Raw genomic sequence first — 21,678 nt, 5'->3', positions numbered from 1 at the left:
AAACATATATCTAACTAATAGAGTTTTACTTTGATAAGATAATTACATGTTGAAGAGAAATTATAAGTATATAAGATATAGAACCTAAAATAAAAAAGAAAAAGAAAATAGTGGTGACTTGAAAAATTGTGGAAACATAAGAATTTTCAAGCTCTTGAAATATATATCTAATTAATAGAATTTTACTTAAACTAAACTATTGTAACACTTGATAAGATAATTACACATTGAAGAGAAATAATAAATATACAAGATATAAAACCTAAAATAAAAAAAATTTAAAATAAAAAGAAAAAGAAAATAGTGGTAACGTGAAAAATTGTGGGAGTTTCAAAGGCTTCGATTATATATATATACATGATTGATCATTGTGAACATATTAAGGAAAAAAAAACTTCAAAAAAGCTGTGTCAACTTGAGAGATTTTTATCGGAATCATTTTCTGTATAGCGGCTTTCATATAATTGATAAGTTGCTAGGTACAGCCCAATCTCACTGCAAAGGCACCACTCAGTGCAAAAAAAGCTCAATTCCATCACTTTCAAATGCCATTTCTCTCTGGTTTGTTTAAATTGCTAGTGCCTATAAACTGACCTGTACAACAAACTTCTGATCAGCTTTAAAATTCTCTGTACCATAGGACCCCTGTTCAATCCTCTTATGACTTATCACCCCTGACAAATTAATAAATATAATTTACACTTACACCTCGAGCAGCTTAGTCTTTCAGACTACAAAACTGGACCTGCAAAATATGTCAATAATTACAAGAAAACTAACTTCACACGCCCCATCAGGATACCATTAATGCCACCTTTCTCAACTTTCTTTGTAGTTTGCGGCACCAGTATTTACTGTGTTTGCTAATATGAAGATATTGTATCCTTTACATGTCTTCATTTGACATCCTGTTGGACCAGATAATCTCTATTTCAAGCGTTCGAGAAGAGCCATCTTTGTTGCTGTCATGATTAAGGCTGAATAATCCGCTGTATACTCCTTCAGTCACAACTTTGTCAATTTGAATGGTCACTCTTCCCAGTGTTGACTGAAAAAACCACCATTCTCAATCAGAAATATGAAAACATTGTAAGCGGATTGTACTCTACCATTGTGGACAATTACAGTGCACCACATCAAAGTATGAAGGGCACAGTGAAACAAAACGAGCAAAGGTTTACAATAATAAACTACTTATTTTTCATTAGAATGAGCACCGCAACCATACACTGCATGGTGACAGCAATGTGAATGAATCTCTCAACCAGGAGACAAGTGCTAAAAGCATGTAAATGGAAATCTAATTACCTTCCCAAAAGTATTTTTGCTTTTGCAAAGGATATGGAGCTTTTGTCCCTTTGGGGGTACATCAAATGCCCATGTAAACCCTTCTTTCCATTCAGGCGAGGTACTGTGGCTCACCACCTAATAATGACAAAAGGACATTTTAGTATGAAAGTACTTACAGGCTGATTGAAAGATTACATGACATAGAATAGAATGTGAAACATATTAGTAAAAGGTCTCTCGTGTGTCATTATAGAGTACGAGTTTAAAATTGTGCAATGTGGGAAAAATTCACATCATATGGTTTTTTTTTTTTTTTTTTTTTTTTTTTTTTTTTTTGTGAAGTATTTTCTAGCCCCCAAGTGAAGGGGGGGGGGGGGGGAATGGGAGATTCAAATTAGTGATCTCTACTTTATGAGGCATCATCCCCAGCTGATTGTGCATAATATTTCTATTGTTAAACTGTTCAGAAAAAAAGAAGAAAGAAAACTGTGCGAAAACTAATGTGCAAAGTAGCATTATCCGATAAAGAAATGTCATTATGAATTTCATTTACATGTACTATGAGAGAATGATATTAGGTATAATCAAGTTAAAAATTTACAGGCACCACATTCAATAAAACTTTAAATAATTCAAATCAATATAACATGCCATGAAATCTTTTTTGATAAAGAAGATTTAGGAAAACGGGCATGCACTTCAATTGAGGGTGTCTTTTTTGAGAAAGGGAGTGAAAGGTATATGTTTGATTTGCAAGGAAACTGATAAGTTGTAGAATGCTCTTACATGAGAAGCAGCATGCAAATTTTTATTAAGTGACATGAATGCATGGTTTCATGTGGAAAAAAGGGAATATAGTATGAGTGTGAGCGTGTAAGAGAGAGAGAGAGAGAGAGAGAGAGAGAGAGAGAGGAAAAAATTGATACAACTTATTGGTCTACATTTTGCAATTAATACAAATTTATAAGGGAAAAAGAAAGAGCAATTGACACATGATAGAGGCTAGGGCCTTGCCTGCCCAAGCTTCAGTTAACCACATACAAATATCATATTATATATAAGAAGTGCAACTCCTGCACTTCTCAAGAAAATTAAAGCCAACTAATTCAAAGGGCAATTTATGTACCCGGTGAATCCAAGACCCCAACCTCACCCTCCACCGAAATCTTACAAGGAGAGGAGGTACTTTGAGTTAGAGCCCATTGGTAAATTTACTTGTCATAAAGTTTCAAAAAGATGGGGAATAATGTCATTGCCAATGAGAACTAAGTTAGGTGACAGGCCAAGGTGCTCCCAAATCATTCAAAGATAATATTCTGAAACCCTTCATTGCCTTATAACTAGATTGCAACTCCAATGGAAATCAACATAGGGTTTTGCCATCATATGAAAACAATCCAACAAAAAGTAATAGTGATTCACTTATTAAAAAAAAAAAGCAGCAACAATAAGTCATCATTCCTAACATTCTGCCAAAAGTAAAGAATCAATATCTGAGCACCCCTAGCCCAAGTTATGATTTCAACCAAGCATATAAGCATGGAAATAAATGGTTTGTTTTAGCACATATTGATTCAATGGAACAAATACCTTGGTTTGTCGTGGAGGACCATTGCCTATTGTCAATCGACAAAAGGCATTTGTGCCTCCCATTGCCTGCTTTAGGTTGTTCCCTCGCTTAATAGTAACAGTCAAACAGCCTGGTAAGCAGTGCAACAGGCTGTCTGCTCTCTCATGGAAACTTGGAGGGCAGGTTTTCATGAGCATTTGCAGGATGGGAATGGCTTCGGCCGCAACCATGGCCTGTGACTTTGCAATATCTATTGGCATGTTTGACCAAGAATGTTTTAACAAGCACAGGGTGTCCAATACAGATTCCTGAGCGGCCTCACTACCAGATTGAAGTGCTCCTACCAAATGGGGAATGCAGAGTGTAGAAGCTTCAGAGATATGGAGCTTAGGAAAGTTTGTGAATATCATATTTAAGGTTCTCAAAACCTCTTCGTTGATTGTTGCAGATGACCACAATTCTCTTTCTAGTGCAGCTGCAAAACAATGAAATGATAGGATTCAATGTTTAATGGAAAGGAAAGCAAGAGGATGCCTACTTCTCAACAATCAGAGAATAAACCAGAATATAGGACTTGCATAAAAGAAAATTATAACAATAAGGTAAAAGTTGATTGCTGTGTATATGCTCTGCCAATCCACTATCTTCACAAAGTTTTGTTCATGATCTTTGTCTAGAAGTTTCTTTAATAAAGATATGAATATTACATTAAGACATGTTGGGCTACTTTATATAATTGTTATATATAATTATAACAATAGCAACTTCAAAAGATCAAAAGGTCATTTAGATGTGAAGGGCCAAATCTTGCAACATGCAGTAAGAATACATATTTTGTCCATTTGCTCTCTCCCTGATAAGCTTTCCTTTCAAACTTTTATCATATTCAAAACTACAAAGCACTCCATCTCATTGGTGCTCTTAGAGGAGAAAGGTCTGTGTGCAATGGGTTACGCCGGTTGTCTACTTTTTACTTATGACGTGCCAGGTTTCAACTATAATAATGACATTGCCCTTCCATACCTCATTACTTCTACACTCATCTCAACTAGATTGAATTTGTTCATGTTTCTTCACTTTACTCTTACACACAAAAGTTTCCTTTGTTCTTTACTCTAATTTGCATGCATCAGTCACGTAGAACTCCTAAATCACTTTACCAACTGTCTATTTCAATAAGCCTTTACCAACTCTTTTGCCATTCCTTAGTTGCAGAAAATCTCTCCCTCTCTCTCTCTCAAAATCTTTTTTGGTTTATTTATTTATTTTTTATAAACTTTAGAAATGCTGAGGAAAACAAACTTCAGAACTGCTGAGGAAAACAATTTACAGAAATCCAAAAAAGGAAAAAAGATCAGGAAGAATAATTAGGGTCAGACTTCACCAAACACGTATCTCGCGCTCAAACATTTGGCTATTCTCTTTCAGCCAGAAACAACAAAACAAGCACAAAGGACTAGCCTGCCAAGCTACCCCAGTTGACTCGTCTATAGATTCTCCCATGCCAACCAAAAAATAAGGACTGAACCAGAAATATCCCATGAAACCCAAAGGAAAGAGAGCATAACTCACAATTCCAAGCTACTGAACAATAGATTTATTAACCTACTAAACATAGAACACCAGTTAAGAATTACGTCTGTTGATCAAATTATCAGATATCAAAATTTATTTCTGGAGCAATTATCCAGGCAAGTTCTAACATAAGGCTGCTAGTCTAACAATCACAGTTTTGAGAACAGCACCACTACCAGGATAAGAAGACAAGTTCTAGTTTTCTTGTTGAAATCTTTCCTCTCCAGAAGTTACTCTTTCAAGTAATTTCCTTGACAGATTCTCTATAAATTAGTTCCCAAGCTGAATTCCGTGAGCTCCCAATGATTACACAATAAATGCTTCTCTTAGTTTGTTAGTGATGTAGGATACACAAAGAAATATATATTTTAATTTAGTCTTATTTAATTTTGGATAGTGAATTATATTTTTATTGGTCAATTTTACTTTATTTTAAGTCTTAGTACCTAATTAGGTTATTAGTATTTAATTTTCTAGAGTCAAGGGTATTTATCTCTTAACAAGTTAACCATTAAAAAAATCAGAAAATAACAAACATTTTCAGGGAGTACGTTTTTATTTGCTACTAAATACAATCTTAGTCAAATCAAAGAAAATATTATACGAACACTGGGGAAAGTAACCATAAGAAAATGGAACAGATAATTAAAATGCATACTAACAATGAATAAACATGTATAACTTTAAGAATATATGAGGCTGACTAAAGAAAATGAGAACTTTAGTATATGATTTTGTAACTGCATTTAAAAATATGCATGACACGCTAATTTTTTGTGAGGCTGATTTAGATCAGATTTTGATTCTTCGTATGATTCTTATCTGGTTTGAGGCAGTGCTGGGTCTAAAGATTAACCTGGGGAAGTTAGAATTTGTTCCGGTTGGGGTAGTCCATAATATTGACCTTTTCCTGGTCGTTCTTGGCTGCAAGCAGGGTTCTTTCTCAATGAAATATCTGGGTCTTCCTTTGGGTGCTAAATTCAAGAATAAGTCTATATGGAATCCAATTCTGGAGAAAATGGAGAGGAGATTGGCGGGTTGGAAATGCTTATATTTATCCAAGGGAGGTAGAGTCACCCTAATCAAAAGCACCCTATCTAATTTACCCACTTACTTTCTATCTTTATTTCCTATACCTGCTAGTGTGGCTAACCGAATTGAGAGGCTCCAGCGGAATTTCTTATGGGGCAGTTTTGGAGATGATCCTAAAATTCATTTGGTTAAATGGGCTACTATTTGTGCTCCTATATCTTCGGGTGGCTTAGGGATAGAGAAGATAAGACTTTTCAATGAAGCTTTACTTGGGAAGTGGCTCTGGAGATTTGGGATTGAGAAAGATGCCCTTTGGAGACAAGTGTTAGAGATGAAATATGGATGAGTGGGGGGGGGGGGGGGGGGGTGGTGGGCTAGTGTACCAAATCTGTGTATGGCCCTTATGGTGTTGGTTTATGGAAAAATATCAGTCAGGGATGGCCTTCTTTCTCACGCCATATTTTGTATGATATTGGTGATGGGTTTAGAGTGAAGTTTTGGCAAGACCAGTGGTGTGGAGAGACTTCTCTTGCTGTTAGATATCCTGACTTGTTCAGATTTTGTAGGAATAAGGATGCCAGTGTGGCTAAGCTTAGGAAGTCCGCCAATGGTGTCCTCCTTTGGGATGTGAGATTCTTTAGGGGGGTGCATGATCGGGATCTAGAGGCTATGTCAGACTTCATGGAAACCATTTATGCTTCTCCTTTAAGGGGGCTAGGTGAGGATAAAATGTGTTGGATTCCTAGCAAACATAAGGGTTTTAGGGTTAGTGATTATTATAAAATTTTAGTTGGCAAAACTTTCCTTGGTTTTCCTTGGAAAAGTATTTGGAAGCAGAAGATTCCCTCTAGGGTAGCTTTCTTTGTTTGGACTGCTGCCTTAGGGAAATGTTTGACAATTGATAATTTACGAAAGAGGAAGGTGTGGATTTTGGATTGGTGCTACATGTGTAAGAGAAATGGTGAATTGGTTGACCATCTATTCCTTCATTGTCCTTGTGCTATGGATCTATGGTCGATGGTTTTGGGTCTATTTGGAGTAACTTGGGTTATGCCACACATGGTTTTGGGGCTGTTAGAGTGTTGGCAAGGCAGCTTTGGTCATCATCAAAATGGTTATATTTGGTTCGTCATTCCTTATTGCTTAATGTGGTGTCTTTGGAGGGAGAGAAATAGTAGATGTTTTGAAGATATTGAGAGATCTATTCCGGACCTCAAGCTAATCTTTTTTAGAACTTTAAGGGATTGGTTGTTTGCTTTGCAAAAACAATCATTCCCTTCGTTTATTGATTTCCTAGACTCTTGCTATTTTTGTATTTGATTTCTTTTCCCTTGTTCACTCCCTGTGTACTAGGGTCTTCCTTTTTTATATCAATATAATCTTATTACTTATCCAAAAAAAAAAAAATATATGCATGAAATTTTACTTGGTGGATATATGATATTGAATAAAGTGATGACATGTATGAGTTTGTAACTGCACTTAAATATATGTACATCATGGAATTTAATTAATATAGAAATGATTAATAAACACATATAACTTGATGGGCATATGGGATTAAAGAAAAAAATGGGTTTATTCTCTGGATTTTTTAATGCAATATATCAACATGTATTAAGAAAAAAAAGAAAGAAAAATAGAGGATTAAACTTTTTCAATTGTAACTTACCTGTCAAAGATCTGATGAGCTCATTTGACACATATTCTTGAAGTGTGTGATTAGAAAATAAAAACTTAATCAGCAATGCTGCCTGTCCGGAAACTTCTGGATTAGGAGAGAGTAATAGTTCCTGAATCACCAATATGCCACCTGCTTCTGCAACAGCTCGCCTATTAGTTCTGCTGTGCATGACAAAGTTTTGCAATGCACAAATAGCCACCATCTTCATTTCTTCTGTCGACTGATCTTCAAGCAAGCTTATTAATGCACGACATGCAGAGACAGAATCACTAGCTCTAGCAAGTCCTTCATGCTGAGAGAGGTCTCCTAGAGCGAGAGCTGCAAGAAGCTTGCCAGACTGTGACCTGGTTTGTGGGTCAAGCAGATACTGCGATAAAGGTGCTATTGCATATTTGGAAACCTTCATCTCTCGTACCCTCACATTGTTAAATAGGGCTTCAAGTAACTGTCCAGATTCTTCTTCACACTGATGAGATCTTAAAAGGACCATTAAGGCATCTATAGCACCAGCTTCAGTAATCTGTTCAGCACTTGAAGCTTCACTCCCTTCATGAACAAGTAACGCACTAAGAGCCACTGTGATAGTGCTCTCCACTGTTGAGTGCAACATTTTCACAAGAACTATTAAAGGAACTTTAAAGTAATACTCAGCACTGAAACGCAGAACATTAGAGAGAACCAATGCAGCAGATTCCCACAATGTATGAGGTGGCTGAGGGTCATCTTGAATTATAACCTTTGCAAGCACAAAAACTCCTCCAGCATCAGCAACTGCCTTTGGCCAGCTTGTGGAGATTTTTTCCAGTGCTCTTATTGCCGTTTGTTGTAAGTTCAATATTCCAATTCCCGCAAGCTGCACAAGGGGCACAACTGCATTTTTTGTTGTAATATCTTGCTGAAAATGTTCTTGAGCAAGAAGATGAGAGAGCAATTCTGTGCCAAGTTGCTGAATGGCCTGAGATGGGGATTCCAGAAACGAAATCAGAGGTTCAATGACTTGACTAGGAGTGAGTTTTAAAGTAGCAAGGCTCTGTGGCTTCTCCAGAATATTTACAAGCGCTTGCAAGGAACTGTGCTGTCCCCACAAATCAAAATCTGGACGAAGCAAAAGCAGGAAAAGGGGTTCTACTATGTTTGCAGCATCGGTGCTTCTAGCAATTGCATTACTGTTTGTTAAAATGCGGAAAAGTTCTGCAATTGAGGAGCACAATGAACTGGGTGCAAGTGGTAGTAGCTCAAGACAATTATCGATAATGCCAGATTTGACCATATCCAATTTGCGTGGAGTCCGGTCCTTCCCCAACTTTATGAGTGCAGAGATGCTAGCCTCAATGAGCCGATGGTTTGTCCCAGAAACTAAGCCAACAAGGAGATCCACAACATCGTAGGCTGCTGCAAGCTCCACCTGCTGTTCATCATCCAGCAACCTTTCAAAAGCACAAACACCAGATTCTACTGATGTACTTAAATCAGATTGCATGAGCAATATAAGGGGTTGTATGCATTCAGAGGCAACTGGGTTTTCTCTGAATTTAGTATTACCAAAAAGAACACAACATAGTTGTGCAGCATTTCTCTTCAATTCCAAGGATGAAGCGGAAGATAGTATTTTGTATAAACTCTCCAGTGGGTTTCCTTCCACATCAGTCAACCAGACAGCTTTAGAAGAACTTCCTGAAGTCAGCTTGATCAAGGCAACAAGAGCAGCCTCTTGCTCACTTGCTGATGCAGCATTAAGCATGTCAACCAGTGGTTGAACAGCCTGCCAGGCTAATTCAGATTCTCTGATGTTCTCAGCATCAAAAAGCTCATGGAGAGCCCTTGCAGCACTGAATCTAGCACTTCTTGACCCCAGACGCAGAACAGCTATGAGTTGATTTAAGGAACTAGCCGATGCTTCATATCGAATAAGATCAGGATTGCTAAACAATATTCTCAGTAGTTCAGATATGGAGGCCTCAGTTGAATCTTGAGGGCTCAAAGACAGGTACTTTGTCAGAGCATCCAGAGCTCCAGCTTCAGCCATGATTAGTTTATTTGTATCACTTCCATCTGCAATACGGGTCAAGAGCTGAACAGCTATTGGAGGGGCACCTGGCCTATCTGGTATTGGTCTCAAGAGATCCACCAAAAGGGGTATAGATTTACGTGCAGTGGACCCAACTCTTACATCTTCAATTTCAAAAAGGTGCTCCAGTACAACTTGATCAGGGTTGTGTGCCAGAAAAAATTCTTCTGATAAAGCAACAAGGTTCGGCATATCTGACTCTATGTAACCAATTAGGGTTATTAACCCAGCAACAGCACCTGAATTTGCAATGGCGAGAATTATTCCCTTACTACCATTATAAACAAGACTGGCCATTGCCTGGGCAGCAAAGAATCTATCAATCACTTCATCAGATCTCAGCAGAAGAGCAAGTGAAGGTATGATGCGCATAGTTGCAGGAGAGAGAACAACATTTGGATCTTGGAACAAAATAGCCAGGAGCAAGGAACTAATCCATATACCTTCTGTATCCTCATATTCTGCCTGTCATTGAATAGAGTAATTTGGTTCAGCCACTAAATCCTTGTCAAACAATTCTTAAACATAAGCACATATAACAGTTTATCAACTATGAAATCTAACTACAAGAACTATTACAAAAAATCAGAGATACTTTTTAATCTGTGAATGAGTATTTCCATGCATTATTCTGGCGAGAACACCAGTATTTCACGATTTTTTTTGAACTACAAGACTCATCTCTTTTTTTATTTTTATTGGAATACAAGATTCCGTTCCATAACTACACAAACTCGGTAAGCACACTGAAAACAGCGCCCCCTTCCCCCCCCCCCCCCCCCTTTTTCTCTCTCCATTCTCTTTTTTACAGTTTCCTTACCCTATCAAAATATCAAATGCCAAACTGACATTCACACCTAAGACACAATCCTTAATTGAAAATAATGTTGCAACAAATTAATATAGCATATAAATAACTTTTCAGCATACAACACATGAGATGAGCCACTAATTTGGATAAGGTAGACTTTGAAAAAAAGAGAGAATGTGTAACGTTTTGTGATAAGATTTCTACTATTGGCCTCAAATTATACATGCAGGGCACTTCTCTGGAGCAATGGTAAGGTCTCAGGCTACCTTGTGCAAGTGTGTATGTTTGAGTGTCGAGAGTGGCTACTTCATGCAAAAAAAATGCTTAAGAGTAGGACTTTATCCAAGCCAACCTTCCCACTTAGGTGGGACCAGCACTTTAGTGATGACCCTTTATAAAGGTAGTGGACAGATAAATGTCAGCACCATCTTTATGTATAGGTAAGATTCAGTATTATTGAACCTCACATTTTCACATAGCCTATCAACTTATGATACCAAATTTAATTCCACACCATTAGCTAGTTATGGGTCTAATAGGACTCAATTTATAGAATGGTAAAGCACTACAAGAGAGAAACAAATGATGGCCCAGTACCCACGAGAGAGAGAGAGAGAGAGAGAGAGGGAAAAACACTTAACCATTAGAATATCTATTTGGATGTACCTGTGGATTGGAAGTGTAGCTTGCAAGCTTGTCAGAGAGAGCCTCAAGTCCACCAGCTTCCATAACAAGGACTTTATTCTTTGCATGGAAGGAAGCAATTATTGCTAGCAACCACAAGGCAACAGTACCCCCCAAGATAGAGGCTGGATCAGGAACATCAAACTCATCTCCTTCTTGGAATGCAGTTCTTTCCATAAAACCTCTAGGAGTTCTGACTTCAATTTCTAAAGAGGAACAGCTAGAATTTTGCTTCATCAGCTCCACTAAAGCACATATAAGGGGGTTTAAATACCCAGACACATCAAGTGCATCCATTGACTGCTGTTTGTGTTCTTTTGCAGCACAGATGAGCAGTGCAGACCCTCCAACTCTCACTTCTAAACTGGTTGAGTTCATTATCCTATCAGCTAGTGAACCAATGGATCTTGATCTTGCAACCAACAAATCACCCAGCACAACTGGTTGATCCCCACAAAGCCTAGATAAAATTTCTATTGCCTTATCTTGCACAGGAGGTGGCCCCTCAGCCAGACAGTGGACAAGAGGCTCCAAGCGAGATGGAACATCAGAAAGGGCAGACCATGGAGGGTAAGTTAAGTGCACACCTTGTTTTGTCCTAGCCAAGAGTACAATTACATCTAAAGCATCAACAGCATCAGCCCCATCCATATCCATTGCATTTAAGGAATCAACAAGTGCCAGAACAGCAAAGCGGCACTGAGCATTTCCTGTCAGTACATCACCTACTGGGAAATGCTTCAGCAATTGATGGAGTGCACGTGAAGCATTCTGCTTACCTTCTGAGGTTCCTTCTCCCAGTACTCTTGTCAAAGCTGAAACAACATCTTCTGACAGGGCTTCTGCAGCAATCTGGGGGTCAGATAGAAGATTGGCCAGTGCAGCAACAGCAGTTTCAGCAGCATCAATAGAAGAAGTTTTAGCCAACTTGATTAGAGGCATGACATCCCCTTCAGCAAGATAAGACATCTTGTTCGTAGTTTTGGTCTTGGTTGGGCGGGACAGAGCACCCAATGCTCGAGCTGACTGTGTTGCAACAACTTGAGTTTTGCTAGTTAAAAGCTTCATGCAAGGATGCACAATCTCATCGGTTGCAAGACTATCACAAATATCTTGCCTTGTGCTGAACAGATCAGCAAGGACAGAAGCTGCATACTCTTGAGATTCTTCATTTGTTGAGTTAAGAACCTCGACAAGAGACCTCAGCCCTTTATTAGCTGCAGAACCCTTCTGCACAAGATCCTTGTGTGATGCCATTATGAGTACATGGCCCAAAACTTTAATAACATGGGCCTTTGAGCTTGGATAATCTCCTAGAAGCAAAGCCAATAACTGATTTATTGTGGCAGAATCGGCTGTTCGGATAAGCTTTGTCAGTGCCAAAGCTGAGGCTTCTTGCCCTCTTGATCTGCCACTTTTAAGGAGCCATAAGAATGCTGGGATGGCTCCAGCACTTTCAACACAGGCACGGATGTCTTCACTATGACAGCACAGGTTCCACAGAACGTGTGCTGCATCCTCCTTTGCCTTCTGAGATCCTGTCTCTAACAACTGCACCAGTGGAGGAATCCCACCAGCAGCAGTGATAGCCCACTTGCTGTCATCAAATAGTTCAGTCAAGATTGCAAGCAACTGAACAGCATACTCTTGATGCTGCTCACTGGATAAGCCCAGCAACGATATCAGTAACTGAATTCCTTCTCTCTTCCCAATTGCATCCCAGATGCCTACCCCATCACAGCATAAGCTTGTTAAAGATAATATCAAATAATCTTGCACATCAGCAGCTGCCATTGTTATAAGTCCGGTAAGCACCTTCTTTGCTTCTGCATGGCTGAGCCATCTTGAGAGATAGATATTGCCATATAGGCTGGCCATAGCCTCAAGGACACGCTCTTGAATCAGCTTCTTATCACGGGGCTTTAGTAGAATTACCAGAATATCTTCTATCTGCTTCACATCAAAAGGTTCCTCATCCACATCAGAGCTGTGCTCAAAGACCATCAGAGTGTAGGCAAGTGCTCCAACTATATCAGCAACTGGTGCAGCTAGGCGAGGGGACCGTGAAAGATCTCCAAGATACAGTATTAAAGCAGACATCCCGCCACAAATATTTGCTAAAGCTTGTGTTGCATGACCCTGTAAAGCCTGGCCACACTCACCTTGCATGCACTCTTTAGAAGGAGCAACTACTGCCCCAATGAGAACAGGAACACCATCAGCATCCACAATTGCTTTCTTCGCTCTGGTTGACTTCGAAGAAAGAGCCTCTAAAGCATCAGCAGCACTAGCACGGACAGAAGTATCATTTTCTTGGCCTACAAGCTGAAGCAAGGCTTTGACAGCACCAGAATCAATTACTTTTGGGATGCTATCACTGAAAGCCAACATCAGACGGGCCAATAGAGAAGCTGCATTGGACTGAGAAGCAGCATTATCAGAAGACAGAATACCCACAATAATATCTACTCCTCCAGCCTCAAGTGTAGCTCTCCAGTAACCATCCTTATCACCACAAAGATTTCTCAAAGCCCCAGTAATGAATCCCTCCACCACTTTATCCTGCTTGTTCTTTGGATTGAGCTGATCCCACAATGTTGGTACAACTCCTTCTGTAACAAATATTTTTATACCAACATGATCGTCTGAAAGCCCACCAGAGGAAACTTCATATATTGCCTCTGCTGCTGCCTTCCTAGCCTTAGTTGATTCAGACTTCAAGATTGAGAGTAATGGTGGGATGCACCCACCTAGAAGCACCTTTAATCGAAGGTCTTCATCTTTGCACAGTAAACTAAGAGTTGCTGCAACATTGACTTTTGCCACGGGGGTGCCACTCCTGAGAATGCTTATGAATAATGGCATTGCTTGGCCATGGGAACCAATTAGCATCCGAGCATCCTTTCTTGCTTTAGCAATACCTAGTAAACGTGCTGTAATAAGTTCTTTCTCATGTTGTGAAGACATGTTGGCATGTAGTTGCTCAACAAGATTAGCAACAGTAGCCATTGTGCTTTCTGGATCATCCATTGCTGGTGTTCCATTTAATTCCCTGGAAGTAATGATCAAGTTCAGTATTGAAAGCCAGAATGTAATACCAAAGATTAAAGCATTTAGCACTGCAAAGCAATAAATCTAACATTGATTTGAACTTTTATAGTGGATCCTATACATATTATGATGGCAAGTATTACCATGAGTTCAATGTTAGAAGCTCATAAGCTTTTTTTTTTTCTTTTTTTAATTCACTTTCAATCTATCATTAATATAGGAGTATAACAAATTTACTTTCTAAAGCATTAAAACCAGCAAATTGGGCACCATATTAAAGGGATCAAATACAGAGAAAAATGATAACCTTGGCTGGGAAGTAGAAGAAGATAGGAAATCTCGTGGTTCAGGGGAGGGAGACTTTGACATTTGCACTAAAACACCAGTTTAGCTCTCTCTTGAGCCACCTGCAAATCAAACTATCCAATCAATTCTACTAATCTAGTGAATCGTGGATATGGTTACAACATAAATCTCCTGATAAGAAAAATCTTTAAAAGTAAGATAAAGTTTTAAGAGTAGGTGCTCTGTGTTGGTACGTAAATAAAAGTCTTTGGTTAATAGTTGCATATTTTATAGTTAATAAAAATTTAACCGCGCAAGCATCTATGATTTATACATAAACCAAAATATATCAATAAAAAAAATTCCAATATTTAGCTTTAGATTACTTTCACATGCTATGCCTAAAAAGATGAAATCTTAGCACTCAAGATATAACCATACTTACCGAGAGGTATCAGACAAGTCTATGTCACTTAAAACCAGCTTTCACAATTTTAATTTTCAATTGCTCATGGACTCAATTCTTCAAAACTAAATATCCCAGAGCTATCATAGAGCTACAAATCCCAATCCTGACCACCACTGAGCATACTGATCTTTGTCTGACATTTAAAAGAGAAGAGAAGTCAGGACTAACCAACCAACTTACAAGCTATGTATTTCCTATGTGCTTTTCAAGACCCAATTCCGTAAAATAACAGCAACAACTAATTTTTCCCCAGTATCACAACATGATTACAGTAGCCAATGTATGCACCATCCCAAATCCAAAGCTTTGCTTAGCACTCATAAAACCAGACTAACCAACCTTCAGAATATCCATTTTCTATAACCCTGCTCATCCCTGATCCCCAGCAACTACTAAAAAATTACAACAAAACCCAATTCTAAACAAGACCCAGAATTCAAAACAAACAAACAGATACAAAAGTAGCTAAATTTGCAACAAATCCTTCAAAAAAAAAAAACATAAGCAATAAGCAGCACATATCCAAAAAAATGACAACTTTCATCAAGATCAAATCGCGCAAAAAGAAAAGTACCTCGCCGAACACTGCAAATGCCCAAGAACTCCCTCCTTTATACTACAGAAAAACCAATCTTTCTTCAATTGCTCACCATCCAATCCAAATTTCTCAGAGAGTTCATACAAGCTCTCAGCTTGAGCTAAAAAAAGAGTGTAAAAAGCACAAGCTCACAGAGTGTAAGCTTTCACTTAAAACAGTTTCCAAATCAAACCCAGCACACACTCTGCAGACAACCGACATTGACAAACAGGGATCACGGTTTTGAGTCAAATTCAGATCTTCACGCACATTATATATATATATATATATATATAATAATAATAATACAATTAAAATTTTAAAATTTTTTAAAAAAACAATTACAAAAATTAAATAAATAAATAATAAAAATGTGATTAAATAGTGAGTAGAAAAAAGAAAATTTTATGAAAAGTACGGAGATCAGATCAGAGAGAGCATCACAGAATCTAGGGCAAAGGGAAACGTCATTTTCTAAAATACCATTCATATTATATACTGTGAAATTAGATATAAAACCAAATAATAAAAAATAAAAAAGGAAAAAAAAATCCTAGTACCAGTGAATTCACTGTCGGAGAAAGACACGAATGAGAGTTACGTCTATGGAGGTAAAACCGGTATGTACTGTAGTGTGTGATTGTCTGTGTTTTTGTGAGAGAAAGACAGACAGTGAAGTCTTGAGACTTTTCGTTTCCTTTTCCATATGTGCATGTTTTTGTTTTTAATTTCTTTTATTTTTTTACATGGAGTACCTTTTTTTAATTTATCTTAATAGTTTTTTTTTTTTTTTTTTTGGGTTGAGAATCTTTTAATTTATCTTATTGCTAATTAGTATGTAAAAGGGGGCAAGCGATTCAGTACGGCCGCTGTGAAGAAAAGAAACCCAATTGGGCCACTGACTGCTGCACGCTAGTTAATTCCTGTTTTTTGGGGATTCGTGCATTTTTTTTCTAATATTTTAATATTGTGATCTATTAAGTTTTTTATTTTTTACTTTTTTTTATTTAGGGATATGACCTATTAAGGTCTCAAATTTCGTCCACCACTATATATTATAAGAGTATCTTATATAGATATAAAATCGAATAATTTACAGAAGCTAGAAGACTACTCTCTTTTATATATATAAAAAAATAAAAATAAAAAGCATTAGAACTCAATTTGTTGGTATTTTTTGGGCCTGTTTGCAAATTATAAAATAATGGGTCTTACACTTGAATTTATTGTTTGATTGATGTTCTTTAAATATAGATTTTTAAAAAAAAAGTATCATTATTTTCTCATTTAAAAAATGATTTTGAAAATGGTTGAGAGGATATTTTCAGGATACAAATATTTTTTAATAACATAGTTGTAAATAAAATAAAAACAATAGACCTCACAAAAATTTTCAAACTCTTCTACCTCTTAAATTAAAGAACTTATCTTTATCACAAAAAAAATCTCATGCTCCAAATTTGAAACTTATCATTAGAAAAAAAAAAAAAAAATCTACAAATTCTATATGTTCCTTTTTATAATTTTTAAAAAAATTCAAAAATAAAAATAGTCTCCCAAACATCATTTTTTGTTTTCAATATTTTAAAAATTATTCTTAAAAATGGGAACCAAACATATATAATGTAAAAATTATTATTTGAAAACTAGTTTCAATTTTAATTTTTTTAAAACTTTTTTCATAAAGTTTTAAAAATAAAAATAAAAACAAAAATCCTACTATCAAACATGTTCACGGTTCCAACTGAAACATTTATGATTAACTTTTTATCCAACAATCGAATTATTTAAAAAAGAAGAAGAAGTTTTTAACGTTTTTACTCACCCAAAAAAAAACGGAAAGTCCTCTTTTCTCCTTATGTTTGTTTTATCCTCTGCCATTTGTGGTTTTGTTTGGATATGGATTCCCCTCCACCGCCAATTTCAACTGTCAATTTCAACCGCATTTATAATTTACTCATGCAGTAATTTATTTTTTATTTGATAATAGAAATAAAGTAATGTATTAAGTGTGGTAGATAGATATGTGATAAATACACTTGTTTTTCATTTTTAAATATTTTAAATTCAACTATAAAATAGTTAGAGCGCTCTAACTATTTATAGTTGAATTTAAAATAAAATTAATTAGCTAGCTGATTAATTTTATTTTATAAATCATTAATAATAGAATTTTCTTTTCCAATTACCTTTAAATCAAGACTTTTGTTAATAAATACTCTAAGAGCAATGGTTAAATTTCATTAAATGTTTTATTAAATAATACTTTAATACTTAAAAAAAAAAAAAGCACATATAACCATAATGAATTTGGTGCAACCATAATGAATTTGTGCATGAGCCAATGAATTATTAATATGTTTATTTTTTATTTAAAATAAAAGGAGCATTACCGCATATAATTGAACATTTATTAAGATAATGTATTCTACTAGTTAGTCTTTTGCTCTTCCTGCAATTTCAATGATCATCAACAAATAGTGAGGCACCAAACTCAAATTCTCTTGACTTCAAGGAGGGAATTTGTTGTGAATCTAAAGGGAGTGGTTATGATACTTACACTTTGTTTGGTTTGAAAGGAAGAAGAGGGAAAGGAAGAGAAATTAATTCTTTCCGCTCTTTGGATAGCATGATAGAAAAGAAAATGAACTAAATTTATTAAAAAATCTATCACTTTGGCCCACATTTTCCCTTTACCCCCGATTCATTTTCTCTTCTCTTCTATACTCTTCCTTCAAACCAAACATAGGGTTAGGAATGGATGCTCAATTTCAGAGAACCTCTATAGGTATGTATTTGCAATACTTGTGCATTCAAGTATAAACTTTAACTCTAGTTAAATTTTTTGCACGTCATATTTTTAAAATTTTAATATGATGCTCTTTGATGGTAGTAGATGACTAACATGATGACTGTGCAACCACAAATTAGGGTTTAAACATGTTATTCAAGTATACTTACGAAATTTTTATTTTGTAAAACCTAACATGTTGAATTTGTTTTTATACTCACGTGTATTTTATTGTATGTGACATGTTGAAATGCACTACTATGCTCGTGTCTTTGGATGATATGAAACTATGGCTATCAATTCGTAGAAGACCAATTTAGGTAGAGGGAATGGGTGTCTAATTTCTTTTCACTTCCATAATGTAGCCTCAAAACTTAGATTCCTGATTCTTGACCATGCTTTTATTCATGTAATTTTTATATTTTCTTTAGAATTTAATTGGAATCAAAACCCTACATTTTTCTTAGATTATACCTTATAATTTATATTTTCTACGTCAATGTAAATTCAAATATTTTCAATTAATGAATTTGTTTTCATTTTTTTTTTTTTGGTTTTCTTATTTTACATTAATAAAACAAGTGGTGACTCTAATGTAAAACTTTTGATCTAAGAGGCACAACAATGACAACATCATCACTCGAACAATTATTTTTAGAACTGATTATTTTATGGCCTACTTGGCTTCTCAAAGCCGCAACCATGCTTAATCGGAATCCTACATGCTATACAGTGGCGGAGCTAGGAATTTTGGCTTGGGGGGGGGGGGGAACTATGGTATTCATAAATTGGTTTAAATAAATTCAAAACATATTCATATACAATTAGATTAGTAAGAACTTGTTATTTTCCTAATTTTTTTTCCAATGAACATAATTTTTCTAAACTTTAATGAGTGCACACAAATTGTCTACTTTACTCTAAACATGTACAGAAAATAATCAAAGAGAAAAATAATTAAATTTTTAAATATAATAGAGCCAAAAGCCTTGTAACTCAATTGATTGAATGTATAAATGAAAAGACAAAAAAAGAAAAAAAAATAATAATGGATGATCCTTGTGTAACTTTTTTTTTTTTTAATAAATTTGTTTGGGAAAGATTAAGCTATTTATTTCTTGGGGTAAACCAATTTTTTTTTTCTAATGTTATTGGAGAGCAACTCAAATTTTGGGGGGGGGGGGGGGGAATCTCATTTTTCTTTGGCCCACCTTAACTGATTTATGACATATATATAAGATATTAAAATATTTCAAATTTTTTTGGAGGGGGGGAGGGGGGCATGGCCCCCCCAACCTATAATGTGGCTCCGCCACTGGTCGCTATACCTCTACCTCACTCTAGACAAAGAATTATAAACTCTAATTGAGATCTAACATATATAAAATATATATATATATATATATATATAAAAGAAAATGGCACTAAAAGTATTAAAATTCTATTGCTAATATTTTTGATTGATGACTGAATTCTTAAGTTCCTCCATTTTGCTTAGTTTGGTGGCATAGGCCCTGAACCAAGTGGGTTGTAACTTGAAATCCATTGGCTATGGAAAAAGAGGGTTGGATAAATTGCTTTTTACGTTTCAGTTAGTCTACTTTCACTAATTTTCAACCAGACTTTGCGTTTCAGTTTTAGTCTACTTTAGCATCATACCACCACCCAACCCCATTTCTACCCAACCCCATTTCTACCTCCGTGAATTATGGCTCTTGAAAAAATTGATGCTGACATATATGTAGCATCATGCAGTAGCCAATTAACAGAAAATCTGCTCAGACACACCTCTAGCTATTGCACGTACACTTCGTCTACATTATCTTTTGAAATAGCGTTTTTAAAACATAATTTCTATCTCGTATAATAAGAAGTGTGTGACTATTATTATTCGCCAATTAATAGGGTTCAGGTTCGACCACATAGACAAACGTTGCTCCATTTAGGTACACTCAGATGGGATGGAACAGTGACACAAGCTTAATGCTGTAGTGTTTTATTATTCTAGAGATCATCGAAAAAAAATAATTGGTTTGGATGTCTGTTTCACATCTATTAATGCTATGGAATTATTGTTTATTAATTTAGCGTATATCGAACCTAATCTGAATTATCCAAGATTGTCATGATCAAAATCTTGATATTAGGAGATGTTTATTTCTGAGATAATAATAGGGTATATTTAAATCCTTATCAATTAAATTTTATAAGTCGACCATTTGAAAAGGAAATGTGGATCTTAGTCAAACATTTGGTCAAGCATAAATATCAAGTGGAACCCAGCTAGGATATTTGTCATGCCAAACAAATTTCAATCCCCGACTCTAACGTGAACAGGTAAATATATAACAGTTTGGATGAAAGTGATATTACATATAATAACTACATATGATTTGATTGGGTATATAATTTGGATGAGTGTCAGCATTTAGCGACTAATTCTAAAGTAAGTCTGCTTTGATCTGAATCGTTCATTGGACCCATTCCACCGCTTGTGGATGATAAGCATTAAGCGGTAGGCATCTTCTCTGTAAACAATGCATAATTTCTCTCTCTCTCTCTCTGTGATGATATCATATAATATATCCTAGATTATAAAATTGGGTACCTGAAAACAGTTTCTCTAAGTTACTCTACTATTACCCTTTTTTTTAAGTAAAATTCTATTGCCTAATTTCAAATAAATTTAAAATGATACTATAACTGAAATTCTCCAAGTACAAGTTTCAACAGATTTAATATAAAATTTAGGCCAAAACATATTATTGTGCTCTAAGTTTGCCATTTGAGCGGTTTTAGACTTTTAGTCCACAAGATTTAGAATAATTGATTTTAGTTATTAAATTTTTTATTGTTCTTTTATGTAGCACTAATTTTCTTGTAAATGTGAAAAATGAGGTGGTAACTAATTTCTACTAATATGGAATCGATACATACTGACATTCTCTTAAACTTTGGTGGCTTGGGGACTTCCTATTTATTATTAAAAATATGTGATTAAATGATTAACTTTATCATATTTCAATAATTTAAACTTTTGGGATAATCGTTAATTTAACATGACATGTATTAAAACAAGAGGTCTTAAGTTTGATCATTGCCTCTTCCACCCTATTTCTTATTTAAAATCTTATGTATTGGGCCTAATTTCAACCAGGGGAGTGTTAAGAAGACACTTGAAATATATTATCACCTGTGATACCTATGCCACGGTTACCACCACTATTTATTTTGGTACCGACACTACCTTTCGCTTATAAAAGTTATCTTTTATGCTTTTAAGCTTATCGGTTTTCAAGTTTTGCTTTTTGTGGTCTTCGATTCTTAATTGATAAGATACTTTCTTCTTTTTTTTTTTGGGGAGAAAGTGATAAGATACTTGTTTTTTTTTTTTTTTTTGAGAGTGATAAGATACTTGTTGGTCATTATAATTACACACATGTGCGTGGGTGCGTGTAATTATCTTAGTTACTTTTAGTTAATAATACACTTTATGCAAATTCCTTTTTTCTTTTTCTTGCATTAATTCTTTGTGTTAATTATTTGTTACTTTTAAACAATTTCTTTTTAAGGTGAAAATATTCATAGATTAGAGGAAGTGCTAAAAGATTAGAGACTTCGCACAAATTTTGTACAGTACTTAGATTGTTGCATGTTTGGGTATTATCTAATCAAATATGGCATTGTGTCTGTGTTAGAATAAGTTTATGGGAGATATATTTTCATGTTGCTTAGGCAGTTAGGCTATAGCTAAATCAGGCTGCGCCTTGGAACCCTATTTTGATATTGCC

The 21,678-nt window shown here is 35.7% G+C and overlaps 1 protein-coding gene across 2 annotated transcripts; it reads right to left on the bottom strand.

Annotated features, from left to right (window-relative positions):
- Window positions 1–492: 492 nt before the first annotated feature.
- Window positions 493–15,811, bottom strand: LOC115960656 (protein CELLULOSE SYNTHASE INTERACTIVE 3). 2 transcript variants are annotated; one of them, XM_031079606.1, is made up of 9 exons: window positions 15,657–15,811; window positions 15,094–15,301; window positions 14,496–14,652; window positions 14,073–14,172; window positions 10,697–13,766; window positions 7,140–9,684; window positions 2,881–3,335; window positions 1,309–1,425; window positions 493–1,048 (listed from the first exon to the last, which is right to left on the bottom strand). In XM_031079606.1, the coding sequence occupies exons 4-9, from the start codon at window positions 14,132–14,134 to the stop codon at window positions 887–889; spliced, it is 6,411 nt and encodes a 2,136-aa protein (XP_030935466.1). In that variant the 5' UTR covers window positions 14,135–14,172; window positions 14,496–14,652; window positions 15,094–15,301; window positions 15,657–15,811; the 3' UTR covers window positions 493–886. The 2 variants fall into 2 exon arrangements, with proteins under 2 accessions (XP_030935466.1, XP_030935467.1); XM_031079607.1 differs by lacking the exon at window positions 14,496–14,652.
- Between the last annotated feature and the right edge of the window lie 5,867 nt (window positions 15,812–21,678).

The sequence above is a fragment of the Quercus lobata genome, chromosome 9, assembly GCF_001633185.2.
Source record: "Quercus lobata isolate SW786 chromosome 9, ValleyOak3.0 Primary Assembly, whole genome shotgun sequence".
Lineage (NCBI taxonomy): Eukaryota > Viridiplantae > Streptophyta > Magnoliopsida > Fagales > Fagaceae > Quercus > Quercus lobata.
This window is presented reverse-complemented; position numbering and strand designations above follow the sequence as displayed.

Coding starts and splice junctions, on each gene's coding strand:
- LOC115960656 (XM_031079606.1), bottom strand. CDS start 14,134: ATGTCAAAGTCTCCCTCCCCTGAACCACGAGATTTCCTATCTTCTTCT. Junction 13,767..14,072: donor TCTTCTACTTCCCAGCCAAG/GTTATCATTTTT, acceptor CATTACTTCCAG/GGAATTAAATGGAACACCAG. Junction 1,049..1,308: donor GCAAAAATACTTTTGGGAAG/GTAATTAGATTT, acceptor TGGTTTTTTCAG/TCAACACTGGGAAGAGTGAC.